The sequence below is a fragment of the Panicum hallii genome, chromosome 7 (genome assembly GCF_002211085.1).
Source record: "Panicum hallii strain FIL2 chromosome 7, PHallii_v3.1, whole genome shotgun sequence".
NCBI classification, from domain to species: Eukaryota; Viridiplantae; Streptophyta; class Magnoliopsida; order Poales; family Poaceae; genus Panicum; species Panicum hallii.
The window spans coordinates 35243467-35257518 of NC_038048.1; the positions used below are offsets into that span (position 1 = coordinate 35243467).

Sequence of the window (14052 nt, forward strand, 5' to 3'; positions counted from 1 at the left end):
CCTATCACAGAAATATTAAATAAAATTTAATTATAAAACTAATTGCGCAACAGTTACCGTTAGCTCCTCCACGGTTCAGTCGACCGACCAGCCAAAAGATGATATCGGCAAGTCACGGAAGGACCGTAGCACAAAACGCAAGAAATCAGAGGTTCAGGATGCAATCGAGGAGCACCCCAAAAAGTTAATTATCAGTTAAGCACGCCGTATCATGGCGAAGCTTAAAGTAATCGCGTAATATAAAACGGGCTCTTCCTCACTCGTACTCATCCCAGCGACGAACCGGACCAGCAGCAAAGCTTCAAATCCCTCCCCCTCCGCTTTTCCCTCTCCCTCTTCTTCCTCCACCCCCTTTCTCACCCCAGCGAAGAGCGAACCTTCCAAACCCTCCCGAGAGATTCCCTCGCCAGCCCGACGATCAATCGGAGAGCTCTCGCGCGCGGCCCTCCCCCGAGCTCGCCGGAGCCATGGAGAAGTACGAGCTGCTCAAGGACATCGGCGCCGGCAACTTCGGCGTGGCGCGGCTGATGCGGAACAAGGAGACCAAGGAGCTCGTCGCCATGAAGTACATCCCCCGCGGCCAAAAGGTGCGGCGGCGCTCGGGATTCTGATAGCTCTTTCGAGACTCATGGTGTTTTTCTGACGGGTGCTACCTCTGCGCGTTCCTTGCGGCTTGCAGATTGACGAGAATGTGGCGAGGGAGATCATCAACCACCGCTCGCTGCGGCACCCCAACATCATCAGGTTCAAGGAGGTGCGGGGAACGGACCGAACCGTCTGGGAAATGTGATGTTGCAGATGAAGAACCTGTGCTCAAATGCCCCCTCCTCTTTTGCAGGTGGTGCTCACGCCGACGCATCTGGCGATCGTGATGGAGTACGCCGCCGGCGGCGAGCTGTTCGACCGGATCTGCAACGCCGGCAGGTTCAGCGAAGACGAGGTCGGGATCAGTCGCCTGCTCGAATCAGGCGCCTTGCTGTAACTTAACTCATGCCCGCTGCTCCTCCTTTGGGGGGATTTCTTCTCGTGCTAATCCGTGTAAATGGCGGCCGTGCTGTTCTTGCAGGCGAGGTACTTCTTCCAGCAGCTGATTTGCGGCGTGAGCTACTGCCACTTCATGGTAAGAACCAAAAAAAAGATCGATACTTTTTTTCTCAGCAAGAAGAGTTAGTACACCAAACAAGTGTCCAATGCGAAATCCGCCGTGGATTTGCAGCAAATTTGCCATCGCGACCTGAAGCTGGAGAACACGCTGCTGGACGGCAGCCCGGCGCCCCGCCTAAAGATCTGCGACTTCGGTTACTCCAAGGTGCCGTGCTTTCCCTCCTGATCGGTGGTTTCCTTCCAAAAAAAAGGGACGAGCTTTCCGTCAAAAGGCGCTCCCTTTTTTCACCTTTGCTTGCTCACCTGGAAATGCTCCGCCGCCTAAAATCTCTTCGTTTTCTCTCGCTTGAACAAGCAACAAGAAATCATTGGCTCTGGCTGTGGCACTGATGCTTTCTTCGCCGCTGCGATCCTTTTGGTTGCAGTCGTCGCTGCTGCACTCGAAGCCCAAGTCGACGGTGGGCACGCCGGCGTACATCGCCCCGGAGGTGCTCTCCCGCCGGGAATACGACGGCAAGGTCAGTCAGTCTCTCTCTCCATCGCCAGATTCTCCTATCTCTCTCTTTCTGTGACGTACCAGGGTGGGGCCCGCTCGCAGTGACTATACTGTCTCGCTTGTCGCGAGCCCGCGTGCACGTGCCGCCCGCTTGGAGTCCACGTAACGGGCCGTCCTCGATGCCACCCCCAGAGTCCATGTGCACCCGGTGCACAGGAGAGCCCAGCCGTGTCAGCAACTGGGCCCGGCTTGACATACGGTATTAGTCTATAGACCCCGGTCCACGCATTGTGCCACCGCTGTAGGTCGAGTACTAGTCTATGGTCAGTCCCTTGGCCGCAGAGATCTTTGGGCTCTGCTGGCTGATGATGGATTTGGGATTTGTCCGAGATGGAGATTTGCTTGCCCGTGGCCAGGCAGACAGGCCCGTCCTGCCGCCGGGCAGTGGGGCCCGCCGAGGCCCATTCGTGTCTGCCCCTGCCCCCTCTCCGGTGCATCGCGATCCGTGACCTCGCAGTGCGCACGCCGTGTGATTCGGGCTTCAGGTACGCAGCACAGCAGGCGTCCTGCTCTGGGCTCTGGCCGTGGCCGAGCTGGGAGCCAACAGTCTGTGCGGTGGGCCCGGAGACCATGCTGACTCACACACTAGTGTCAGTGTCATGCTGTCACTTACTCGCTGCTGCTCCTGTAGTTAGATTCCCAGCTAATGAGATCTGTGCTGGTATCCCAGTGGGTAGTGTTGAAAAAGAAGAAAAAAAATCATTCTGAAAAGCGTAAGGAGATCATGCAAGGATACGTATGTTCCTTGCATCCCGTGTGATCTCGATTTGGACATTCACATTCTCTTGTTTCTCCGGGGATCACATATCCGCTTTTGATGGCGATACTCGCTCCACCTGCTTTCCCTGCACGCCTTGCACAGCCAAATGGGGGAGCGAAAGGTTTAGGTTCATCGGATTCAGACCGGTTTAGCAGTCAAGAATTTGTAGTCTGTACGCTCGGTCGCTCCCGCTTGCTTTAATAAATTGTGGCCAGAAAGAAAAGTTAGATCAGCTGGGAGGAAAAGCATGAGATTCTGTAGATAAAGATATTGTTCAGCGGCGCTACTTGATTTGGGTGAGGTTGAAGATGGTGAATGGCGATGCAGAATTGTGCCTTTTTATATAGGACTATAGGAGCATGCGATGTTCAAACAGTCTTTTGTTTTTCCATCATTAGGAATTTGAAAGGAGGCGACTACGAAAATTAGGTGAATCCATGCTTGAGACAAGATTGTTGGCATAACAACACACCACTAAGGCGCATCAAGTTGGGCAACTCGCTGTTTTTGCTTGACATGTCCTCTTATTAGGTTCAATTCACGCTTTATGTCCTTTTCCTAGCCATTTTACCATCATGGTTTTAGTGCTGCAGACCATCTGGTTGATGTTATCACAAGAGGCCCTCAAGCCCAATCCTTTTCAAGCAGTCATGTTAGACTGAACCTCTCTTTTGGCCTCTTGTGGTCCTTTGAAGCTATTTTCTACTCCTTTTTATTTTCCTCATTGTCAGCTACCGCAAACAGTGATTGCATTTTGTTCCGTTGCTATCCAAGAAACAATATCAGTCTGCTTGCACTTCTCCTTTCCAGCACCACGAAATTGGTTGCATTTGCTTGTCAGAGATAAATAGTTTATGGACACAATATCAAGTATATTATTTAATTGTTGATTTCTAGAACCCCTTCAACACTATGCTGAGACCAAAGTGGCATGGATCTGCCCAACCGTATGGTGCCCACTTCTATGTCATAAAGCTCTGTGCTTTTTGGCTGCTTTTGCATTACAATACTGTAGTGACTTTCTTTAGTTTTCTTCACGTCTACCTGATTTTTGTTTGGGTGAATTTGACTTCCCTGCCTGCAGCAGTTCTTGAGACAGATGCTTGAGAATACATATTATTTAGAATTCAGAATGATCACAGTTGCTATTTACTTCTTTCCCAAAAGGCGAAAAGAAACACAGCACGGATCCTAAAAGAGTTGTAGTTTTAATGATTTGATGAAAAACGAGCTCCTAAACTCCTTAACTACTACAGGGCTCGTGCTTTGTTTTTCAAAACCCTGCAGCATGAAAATATGTGGAAAAGGCCATGTAGTTACAAAAGTGTACTGATTTTCTGATGCCATCTTTCACCTGCCCTCAGAATATACATCAGCCCAATAGCAAACCCTCATCTGAACATATTACACAGATGCTTTACAGCTTTGATTTTTTTCCCCATTGTATCTTAGCTGAGTTGATATAGGTCAAATGTTCACCCACGTAAAATTGTTGCTCTACGAAATCATATATATTTTAGAAGCTTGATGCAAATGTAACGTTGCTGAAGTTTTGTGTGCTTTAAAGAGCTCTTGAATCCTCTATGCCACCTTTTTAGGCATTTTGAGTGAACTACATATAGGCATATAGCCAATGCCACGGTGGGATGCATAGGTTGTAGCAATAAAAATACAGTCTATAAATACTCCCACATAATATCTAGAATTCCATAATAGAGCCAAATGGTGCTAAAGAGCCATCATTTGCATGTCATTAGAAGGCCTGTGTCATAATATAATAGGTAGCCCTACTGAAGGTTGTATTGACGACCACACTGCATCTTAATATCCTATTGGCAAGAATTGTTCTTTATTCCAAACTTTCTTGCTTTGTCATTGCCTTTATATCTATTTACTTATTTTGTCTTCACATATTTGCATCATTTGATTAATGGTTCAGTCAGCCGACGTGTGGTCCTGTGGAGTGACCCTTTATGTGATGCTGGTCGGTGCTTATCCTTTTGAGGACCCTGACGACCCCAAGAATTTCAGAAAGACGATTGGGGTAACGACTAAAAAGACCTCCTTTTGCTAATCTAAACCCCCAAGTTCTTGTCTCTTAATGTTGTTCTTGCTGCATTCTTTATTTTCATAGAGGATCATGTCAATCCAATATAAAATTCCGGAGTACGTCCATGTATCCCAAGACTGCAAGGAACTGCTCTCAAGAATCTTCGTCGCAAACTCTGCGAAGGTAACCCTATATATTTCAAGCTCAGATTAGCCTAAGCGGTTCAATGGCTTCATTCCATTTCCAAACTTCATGCAGAGAATAACAATTAGGGAGATCAGGAACCACCCCTGGTTCCTGAAGAACCTGCCTAGGGAGCTCACAGAAGCTGCACAGGCAATGTACTACAAGAAGGACAATAGTGCCCCAACCTACTCCGTGCAGTCTGTGGAGGAGATCATGAAGATTGTTGAGAAGGCGCGGACGCCGCCTCCTTCCTCCACCCCTGTGGCTGGCTTTGGTTGGGCAGAAGAGGACGAGCAGGAGGACAGCAAGAAACCAGAGGAGAAGGCCGAGGAGGAAGAGGACGGCGAGGATGAGTATGACAAGCAAGTGAAGCAAGTCCATGCCAGCGGCGAGTTTCAGATCAGCTGAGGGTTTCGCCACTGAGAGAGATTACAAACAGGAGATGTACTGTGGTAGCAACTGATGATGAACCTCATACCTACATTCCTGATAGTTTGTGGTCTTGATTTCAAGTTTTCCTTCATTTTTCCCTCTTTGATGCTGCAACAGTGTAAATTATTGAAGTGGTTCCAAAACTGTATTTGTAAGGACTGATTAAGGTAGCAAGTGCAACAAAATTATGGAATAAAACATCTCGTTGAGCATGTATTCTGGCAGCCTTTGCGCGGGCTTATGGATCTGTCATCTGTCCACTTGTGCTGGGACAATGACAATAGGTGGTGAAACCATGAATAACCAAATGCACCTGTTTCTGTTAAATCCTCGGCACAGATTGCCTTCCATTTCTGCCTCCACGAACTTTCCAGGGAAACCTTCTGGTGATGGTAATGTTAGAAGCAAATTTGCCATCTCTTCAGAGGGACGAACATCAATTTATGTATCATGTACTGTAGAGAACCTTCCATCAATGGAAGAGCATAGGATTCGGTAGGCGCTTATAAGTTTTGCCCATCTAAAATTTCAAACAGTAAAAAAGAATTCCAGGAGGAGCAAACACATTATTTAGTGGGCCCTTATTTAATTGCAGAAGAGATATCTCAAATCAAGGTAAAGCCAACCATGGTTTACGTAGTATGCGTACCGCAGTTCATCAAACACTGTTTCTCATTTCCAACACTTCCAACACATGGAAGTGTTTAGATGACAACTAAGTTGCACCATATCAGCCTATGTTAACTGTTAAGTACCCCTTGCCTTGGGGAAAACTGGCGGGGCTTTACAAATTTTTATTGCTTCAAAAGGGTGCCAGAATTGTCAATTAGAGGTACACATCTGGATTTAGCCGGCTTTTGATGAGTGGAACACCATCTTCTCTCCATACAATGCGGTCATCGCACAAAGCAGCAACTGCTTCAACATAGACTTGATGCTCCTGGATGACAGATTTCAATCAAGAAAACGATAAATACTTTGGGTTGCAGATTAACTTCAATGGTGCGTCGATGGAATTGGAACTGTCTTAGTCTGGATGGCTGAACTCTTACCTCATGAAGGACTCTTGCAGCCAATAACTCTGGTGTGTCATCCGCAAACACTGGCACAACCCTCTGCGCTAATGTTTTTCCTGTATCATAGTGCTCATCCACAAAGTGTACAGTTGGACCCGAGTATCTGTATCGAAAATTATTGTCAAACGACAGACGCCACATAATCGAAACGCAAAATCAAAGAACATAATTTGCAAATACTAGTCTCAGTTTGAGAAGAATGTTTAAAACAAAATGTATTTTAAAACATAATTTGGAAATACTATTCTCAATTTGAGAAGAATGTTTAAAACAAAATGTAGTGCCATGTTCCTTGAAATTACACGGGCTTATGCATACATGTAATGTTTTATTGGGGAATCCACAGGTGAATTGCATAGGTAGAATGCTGCTTCAACATGCTAGAGAATTCTGAATTACCTTGCACCAGAGGCAACAACTGCCGTATGAACCTTTAAACCATAGTAGCCTTTGCCTCCAAATGCCGGGAGGAGAGAAGGATGGATGTTTAATATGAATCTTGGGTATTCCCGAACCAATTCGGCAGGTATAAGTTTCAAGTAACCAGCAAGAAGAACAAAGTCAACTTCATGTTCCCTGTTTCATTGGTAAATATGAGCCAAGAATCTCCAAAGGGCAGGAACAAGGAATGCACTACACCACAGAGTGTCCAGAGTCAAGAGTAAACTATAACAATGGCAGCAGGATATGCGAATTGTCCAAAACTACACGTTTCACCCCTCTTATTTTCCTGACATCGTTGCTTTCAGAATGACGCAGTAAAGACACATGGAGAGGGGATATTAGCAAGAAACAACCTCAGCGTATGAAGCAGTTCAGGAACCGAGACCCCCTCCGGCGCACTCTTCGACTTCGGGAACACAACGACCGGAATGCCGTTGCTCCTGGCGTACTCTGCACCACCGCAGCCTGCAACGCGGAAGTGTCACTCTCGAACCCAAAAACATCCTCTCGCAACCCGCCGAACAGTACGCAGGATGCGGTTTTCCTCACCTGGCTTGTCGGTGACAAGCGCGACGACGTCCCCGTGCACCTCCCCGGCCAGCGCGGCCTCGTGGATCGCCCGGAAGTTGGAGCCCCCGCCGGAGACGAACACCGCCAGCCGCTTCCTCCTCCCGGCCCCGGCGGCGTCACCACCGTCCCCCACCATCGCGCGAGCCCGGAGGAGGCGCGGGTCTGGGCGCCGGGGCAGCTCGCACCTGACGGCGTTGGCCTGGCGGTTCGCCGCTAGTCCCCACGGCCTAGGTTTCGGGCCCGGTCGCGGGGCGGGATCGGGGTTGATGCTGAGCGAGCGGCGCGGGCGCAGAGAAGGTGGTGCAGCGGCCGCTTCCATGGACAAGGTGGAGGAGCTGGACGGAGGGGGCAGAGGCTGCGCTCCGGCGGGCGGCAGCGGGGGCGGCGGCGCGGTGGGAATTGGGATTTGGGAGGGCAAATATTCGAAGCCGACCCGTCCAATCGGGGGGAAAGCGAGAGGGCCGCCACAGAGAGAGAGGGTGGGTGGTGAACAGCAGAAGGCCCAAGCCCAGTGATACTACAGCCCGCGAGAAGCTGCGAGACGCATGGGCCTTACGTTACGGGCCGGCGGAATCGTCGAGCCGACGGCCCGCGTATCATTCCATTGGGCTACGATGAGGTAGCTATCCCGTTTATTTTCGCCCTAGGAGATTTTTTTTTCTCCGTCTCCCGGACAAATGCACCTAGTTTAGTGATTTTTGAAACGGCTATTTAAAAAAATCGATTAAAAATTGCAGGGAAATTGTGGACTCCGAAATGCTGGTCGCGCTGGCTGTGCCAATCGCGGACCCTTGGCCGTTGCTACTTCAAGGCCTACTGGCCTAGCTTGTGCGCGCGCATCGTGGAAGATTTTAATTAATTGAATAATCCTCGCAAACAAAAATAATTAAAAATAGAAAAGGACAAAGCAGCAGGCGATCTCCGGCGCGTCATCGGATTCGGCAGTTTCCAGGAGCACCAGAGGCTTGGCCTGCGGCCTCTGTTCGTAACGACCTGAGATATTACACTGTGGTTTGCTCGATATATACATACATAAAAACCTCACGAGTCGCAAACACCAGGAGGCGGCGGTGCTCTTCCTCGACCTCGACCATTTGCGATGGATGGATGAGTGGATACCTCCGCGTAATAGTTTAGCCAGATAATCGCACCACTGGTACAGAATATAGACCTTTCATCCACCCATTTTGGTCCCGGTCGGAGTTAAGCCCGGACTGATAAAATCATTAGTCCCGGAAAACGATGGCAACGAGAGCAGAGCACGCGCGGAGAGCAAAGCATTTATCTTTAGTTTTACCGAACATCTCTAAACTTGACCACAACATGTAAAAATATGAAGTTCCGCGATATCAAAAGACAAATGCGATGTGAATATATGTATTTCATATTGTGTTAAATGAAACAGATTTGATGTTGTAAATGTTGGTTGCCACGATCAGAATCAAAATGTTGGTTATTGTTTTTTGTTATATTTTCACTAAAATGATAAAAATAATTTGGAACAGAGCGAGTACTCGCTAGCACTAGTATTAGTACAATATAGCATCTGAATGGGCCTGTCCCTAGAGCAACAACATGCAAACCAAACTGACAATAATCTGGAGCAATATGTGTCCCCGAACATTTTGATCACGGGGGCGTCGCTGTCGCGTGCACCCGCACTGGGATATTCCCCGGAAGCCGACGGCGAGACCTCCCCTCGCGCATGCGCGCATTTTTTGGGTCGCTGCCGCTGCGTGCTCTGCACCCCGGAGACGACAGGGCCCGGGGAGCCTCCCCTCCAAGCGCGCGCGGACGCGGTCGGCGAGGACAAAGCCGGATCCGAGAGATCTCCCGTGAGCGAAGCCAAAAGCGACGGCGGCCGGCGATGCCAATTCCATTTCCATCGCGTGCCTGCCTCCCCTCCCCTGGCGGCTGCTCGGCGCCACTCGACCTGCCCAAGACGGAATCTCCCACCCCGGGCCGGCGGGCTCCGACGACGTGACCCGCGTTCTGTCCGCTAGCCCTTGGACGGACAGGCACAGGCTCCCCTGCGTTCCGCCGCTCCATTGACCAGCTCTGGTGGCGCGATGGGATTGGAGACGGAGGAGGAGGAGGAGGAACAGCTTTGCCGTTTGCCCCCGGCCGGGGCTGGGAATTCCGACCGGGCTGGCGCTTGGACTTTGGAGACGGGATTCAACGCTGTCGTTCCGTTCCTCGTCGTGGAACGAATGAAGAAAAAAAAGTCGGTCCGGCGCCGATCAACCCGGGGCTAAAGTATTCCGGCCAAGATCTTGGAGCATCTTTAATTTGGAAGACGCATAGCGTGCCAGCGGTGGCGCGCTGGTCGCCTGACGCGAGCTGGGTTTCACACGACCTTCCTTGAATGGTGGTGTGTTACTTCTTGATGATCTGACGAAGAAGGGAGGTCGCGCCTTATCATTAGGTGAGCTGGAGCCTCGTCCGTCCTTGCATTGTCCACGGCTCCTCCGTCCTCTTCAACATTTGCCCCCATGAATCTGTACTATTTGTACTTTTCAAAACTTTAGATATCGTAATATAATACAACCATCGAAGATCGCGCGATGGTTCGTATTTCCACGCAAGCAAACACGATTGCTAGGCCGAATTTAGCGTTGATTTTTATATCCGGGGACCCATTTCATTTTTCATTTTTGGTTTCTGAATGTACGGACTCTTTTGGCCCGATGAATTCAGGCAATCAGTGTGCCGCACGTATGAGACAAACATGGCCAGCGGCATACAAAGTCAGAGCGGCCTGCGTGCAGCGGGGCCAGTGCATGCGTTGCGGTAGCTAGAATGCCAGACGATGATAGGGCGGTCACGCTATCTTTGATGCATCATCCCTATCCCCACACTGTAGACCAGCTAAGGAGACCGTCAGCCGATTTAACAAACTCGAGCGCGAGGTCCGGGGGGGCACAAATGGCAGCGTCTCCGCGACGCCGTCGTCGTCCCCGCGGGCGGATCTTTAGTAGGTGCGGACCAACGGTTTGGTGAACCACTCTCTGGCGAGGTCAGACGACCGTCCTGTGTTCATCATTTGAAAGGTAGAACCATCCTTCTTACTGCATCGATGTTTACTAGTACCTTGGAAAGTTTTTCTTCTTCCTCCTTTTGAGGGAGAGGATTTACCATGCGAGCTAGTGAAGTAACTTCCGCGCAAATGCTAGTGAAGCGCAGAGTCGTGTGTTCAAAGCGTATGATCGATGCATGCCCTTTCTTTCTGTGACTGCAACTTTTGTTATAAAGTACTTAGCTAGCTAGAAGTCAAAGCTCAAGCATTACTAACTTGTCTCCGTTATTACTATATGGGCTTGAAATCGCATGGAAGCAAGAAGGTCAACTTCAGAATCAGCCCAGCTTGACTCAAGCATCGATACTAACATTGTTTGGATGGATCGGTTGTGAGCTGGTACTGCATTAGTCAGCTCATCATGCGTATTAAAGCCACTAGTTCAGATCACTGAAATTATTATAGTTGATCTGAACGATTGATCACTAGAAACGACATTTTTGAGGAAACCACTAGAAAGGACATTGCTTTTGCTTCGAATCTAATGATGCTTTGTATATTTCTGTACGTATCAATCGTATAGCAGCTCTTGGCATCTAGTTTACATGAACGCGTCAGCGAAGAAAAGCACAAGAGAAACTAACAGCCAACCCTTCTCTCTCGATAACGAACCAATTGAACAAACCAAGAAGAAGTATACTTTATCCATCGGGTCGATGAACTGAGGTCTTCGGCTTCACACTGCATGCACTAGCTGGATGTCTTGCTGATCGATCGGCGCCGGCGGCGCCGCCACGCCGTCGTCGTGATCAGCGCGCTGTCCCGCCACCCGAGCGACATCGCCCTGCCGCCGTCGCCCTCGACGACGACCCGGAACCCCCCGCCGCCGCCGCACCCGCTCTTCATCTTCAGCAGCAGCTTCGCCTGGCTCACCGTTCTCGAGCTCAGCGGCACGGCCTCGAACCCCGCGCTCTCCATCATCTCCTTCCAGCTGGCGCTGCTGCTGCAAGGCTCCGCCGCCGTGCGATCGTCGCCGCCATGGCTGCGGTCTAGAGAGGCCACGGCGTTGCGGATCTCCGTGCCGAGGTAGTTCCTCTCGATGGCGAGCCTCTCGGCGCTGTCGGCCGGCAGGGACTCGTGCAGCGAGTCGAACACCGCGGCGAAGTACCGGAGGCTGGCCGTGAACGGCGGAAGCAAGCTCGAGCGTCCCCTCGACGTGGCATTGCCGCCTCCGCCTCTCTCGACCAAGAACACCAGGGAAGGGTTCAGGGAGCGGATGAGAGCCAGCGCGCTGCAAGCTTCTCTTGCGCTCGCCCTCGAGCTCTGCGCTGCCGGGAACGCCAGGTTGACGACCACCGTCGCGTCGTCGTCGTTCTTGATGCGTTCATGGCGGCCGCTGTTTTGCTCGTTCGTCACGATGCCCTCGAACTCGAACCGAACGTTGGGGCAGCCGCTCGCGAAGCGCGTGAGCCGCGCCTCGGTTTGCCGCAGCTCGTCGGCGCTCGTCCCGAGGCCGGTGATCCGCAGGGACACCGGTCGTTCCCTGCGGTCGCCGTCTTGCGAGCCGCTTGTGCTCGCGGCGTCGGCGGCGTCCGAGAGAGACTGGATGAGAGAGGGCCACTGGAACCCGTACGACACGTCGAAGTCGACGACGTGGAGGCTCCGGCGGCCGCCGCCCTCGAACGCCTCCACGATCGCCTGGTTCGCCGTGAAGTGCGCGAACTGGTAGAGCGGGGACGCCCGGTAGAACATGGTGTACGCCAGGAACTGCTCCCCGCGCGCCGGCGCCGACGAGGCCTCCGCGGGCGGACGGAGCCGCAGCCTCGGCGCCATCGCGTCCGCGAAGTAGGCGGCGACACGCGGGGCGGGATCGCCGCCGCCGAAGGACGCAAGCCGGTAGACCTCGTGCAGCGCCGCGGTGGCCGCCCGCACGTCGCCGGCCTCCCCAGCCGCCACCGACGAGAGGAGCAAATGCATCAGCCGCAGGCCGCCACCGCCGCCAGCAGCATCATCGGGCGCTACTCTCTGATCGTCCGACTCCAGCCTCGCCACCATCCGCTCCCTCGCCTGGAGAAGCCTCACCACCCTGCCACGGTCACCACCATCGCCCACCACGTCGTCGACAACACCGTCCCGCACCTTGCGCTTCTTGCCCGTGCCGGTGCCGGTGCCGCCATTGACGGCTAGACTCAACGTCAGGTTCATGCACGCCTTCCAGCTTCCACGGCCCAACAGACCTCAGCTCTTGGCCTCTCCAAGAATTCTAAGGAACCCACAACGCACACGACGGCGATGGCGGCACCAGAGGAGGGGGACCGGAGGGGAGGAAGAAGGGACGGTCTCGGCCACGGCGGAGGCTATATATAAGCCGCCAGGGGAGGAATCCAGGAGATCTAGGCAGGAGGAGGAGGGGAATAGGGTGTAGCTTTGGACGCAAGAAATGCTCCGATATGCTGCCCGGTTCGTTTTGGCTTCTTGCTCCCCGGCGACGCGGCCTTGGGTTCCAAGGATAGGATATGCCCGGAGCGTTCGCTGGCTGCCTTTTTGCTCTGTGCTCGGGTGGATCCTCCTGTCCCGTCTGCCCGGCACCAGGCCACGGCTCCCTGGCCTTACTCGGAAACATTGTTCAAAGATAGTGCTAACAATGTGGGACTAATGGAGAATAGAGACCAGTTTAATTGTACGATGTGGGTGTAGTATGTCGTATGTGTGCTTCAGATGGCATCTTTTTCGTGCTGAAAGGTGTGCTTCTACACCGACCACTTGGCTTATGATAATAGTAGCTATGAGAAACCTCGATGTGTACAATTTTTTTACGGTTTATAATTCGGTTTTGGGACGCTAGTAGATTCTCTACTTTAAGTTAGCACAAGATTTTGGACTCAGGACTTCAGGAGGCATCATCGTATACGTCAAGGCCCATGGAGCCTACGTTCTGTGGACCTGACCTTGTGTCTGGACATGGAACCGGTAAAAATCGTGGAAAGGGGTGGTTGGAAGGGAAGCGGAAAAGGAGCCGGCAAGAAGATGCGACGAAGGGAAGGCGAGTGGACCACCCGCTTTGGCCAAAGGGTGTGTGGAGCATACATGACCGGCAAAAGGAGCAGAAAGGGCATCTGAGAGACGGTGACACTCGAGTCTATCAGACAGGCTATCAACCATCGATGAGGTCCACCGGTCACTGTCCTCCGTTCTAGAAACAATGGTCCTGCAGATATGCGACAGTCGGATTGGATCATTCTGTTGTTCTCTCTCTAGAGTTTCAGAAAATGAAATCGCGTAGAGCTGCTAGCCTTGCTTTAGATCTTTGGGGTTTCCTCACCTTTGGCTACTTCGCTGGGAGAGCGGGAGTAGGTGTTTTCCTGACGTGAATCCCTGGTGACTGTCGTCCAGTAGGAGGTGCAGATTGTATGGTAAGACATGACGACCAAAGCACAAAGGGTAGGCAAGGCAAAGGGAAAGGTCAAGAAAAGGAATGGTTGGTTCATCCCACCGGTACGAGTTTGACTTCTGAAAGTGTCAAGAGCCCGTGGTTGAAGAAACAATAGAACTTGGCAGGCATAAAACATTTGTACTTCTCTACAGCAGTAGTCCACGATGTGGTAGCATAATTGAGCACCATGCTCGTCTCGGAAACTTCGCAAAGTGCAAGCTCCCAACGTAAGACTGTCGCGCACCATACAAATCCTCGGTTGGTCATGTCGTCCTGTTCACTGCCCTCTGCGCGGTTCCATTCTATATTAGTCAATAGTTCTAGAATGCAAGTAACATCCATTCAGAGCCTATCGAGCAGTACCCTATCGCGCGCTACATCATAGCAGTCAACTTTGTGGGGTTCTGGAAACTCGAAAAGAGTGT

The 14052-nt window shown here is 51.5% G+C and overlaps 3 protein-coding genes across 3 annotated transcripts; 1 reads left to right on the top strand and 2 right to left on the bottom strand.

Moving 5' to 3' along the window:
* The first annotated feature begins 283 nt into the window (after positions 1 to 283).
* LOC112900099 (serine/threonine-protein kinase SAPK7) lies at positions 284 to 5304 on the top strand. The gene is made up of 9 exons (XM_025968834.1): positions 284 to 587; positions 680 to 754; positions 839 to 940; positions 1067 to 1120; positions 1217 to 1309; positions 1530 to 1622; positions 4360 to 4464; positions 4555 to 4653; positions 4729 to 5304. The coding sequence occupies exons 1-9, from the start codon at positions 468 to 470 to the stop codon at positions 5062 to 5064; spliced, it is 1077 nt and encodes a 358-aa protein (XP_025824619.1). The 5' UTR covers positions 284 to 467; the 3' UTR covers positions 5065 to 5304.
* Positions 5305 to 5689: 385 nt separating this feature from the next.
* Positions 5690 to 7630, bottom strand: LOC112900225 (phosphoribosylglycinamide formyltransferase, chloroplastic). Its single transcript, XM_025969009.1, has 5 exons — positions 7158 to 7630; positions 6962 to 7073; positions 6564 to 6740; positions 6141 to 6267; positions 5690 to 6028 (listed from the first exon to the last, which is right to left on the bottom strand). The coding sequence occupies exons 1-5, from the start codon at positions 7495 to 7497 to the stop codon at positions 5915 to 5917; spliced, it is 870 nt and encodes a 289-aa protein (XP_025824794.1). The 5' UTR covers positions 7498 to 7630; the 3' UTR covers positions 5690 to 5914.
* A 3204-nt stretch (positions 7631 to 10834) lies between these two features.
* LOC112899333 (scarecrow-like protein 23) lies at positions 10835 to 13928 on the bottom strand. Its single transcript, XM_025967766.1, has one exon. The coding sequence runs from the start codon at positions 12397 to 12399 to the stop codon at positions 10945 to 10947; it is 1455 nt and encodes a 484-aa protein (XP_025823551.1). The 5' UTR covers positions 12400 to 13928; the 3' UTR covers positions 10835 to 10944.
* Between the last annotated feature and the right edge of the window lie 124 nt (positions 13929 to 14052).

What these genes read in the sequence shown, in the direction of transcription:
- LOC112900099 (XM_025968834.1), top strand. Translation starts at nt 468, where the DNA reads ATGGAGAAGTACGAGCTGCTCAAGGACATCGGCGCCGGCAACTTCGGC. An exon ending in ACATCATCAGGTTCAAGGAG is followed by an intron (nt 755 to 838) that starts GTGCGGGGAACG and finishes CCTCTTTTGCAG; the next exon opens with GTGGTGCTCACGCCGACGCA. An exon ending in GCCGGGAATACGACGGCAAG is followed by an intron (nt 1,623 to 4,359) that starts GTCAGTCAGTCT and finishes TTAATGGTTCAG; the next exon opens with TCAGCCGACGTGTGGTCCTG.
- LOC112900225 (XM_025969009.1), bottom strand. Translation starts at nt 7,497, where the DNA reads ATGGAAGCGGCCGCTGCACCACCTTCTCTGCGCCCGCGCCGCTCGCTC. An exon ending in GAACTGCTTCATACGCTGAG is followed by an intron (nt 6,741 to 6,961) that starts GTTGTTTCTTGC and finishes CCAATGAAACAG; the next exon opens with GGAACATGAAGTTGACTTTG. An exon ending in CTGCAAGAGTCCTTCATGAG is followed by an intron (nt 6,029 to 6,140) that starts GTAAGAGTTCAG and finishes TCTGTCATCCAG; the next exon opens with GAGCATCAAGTCTATGTTGA.
- LOC112899333 (XM_025967766.1), bottom strand. Translation starts at nt 12,399, where the DNA reads ATGAACCTGACGTTGAGTCTAGCCGTCAATGGCGGCACCGGCACCGGC.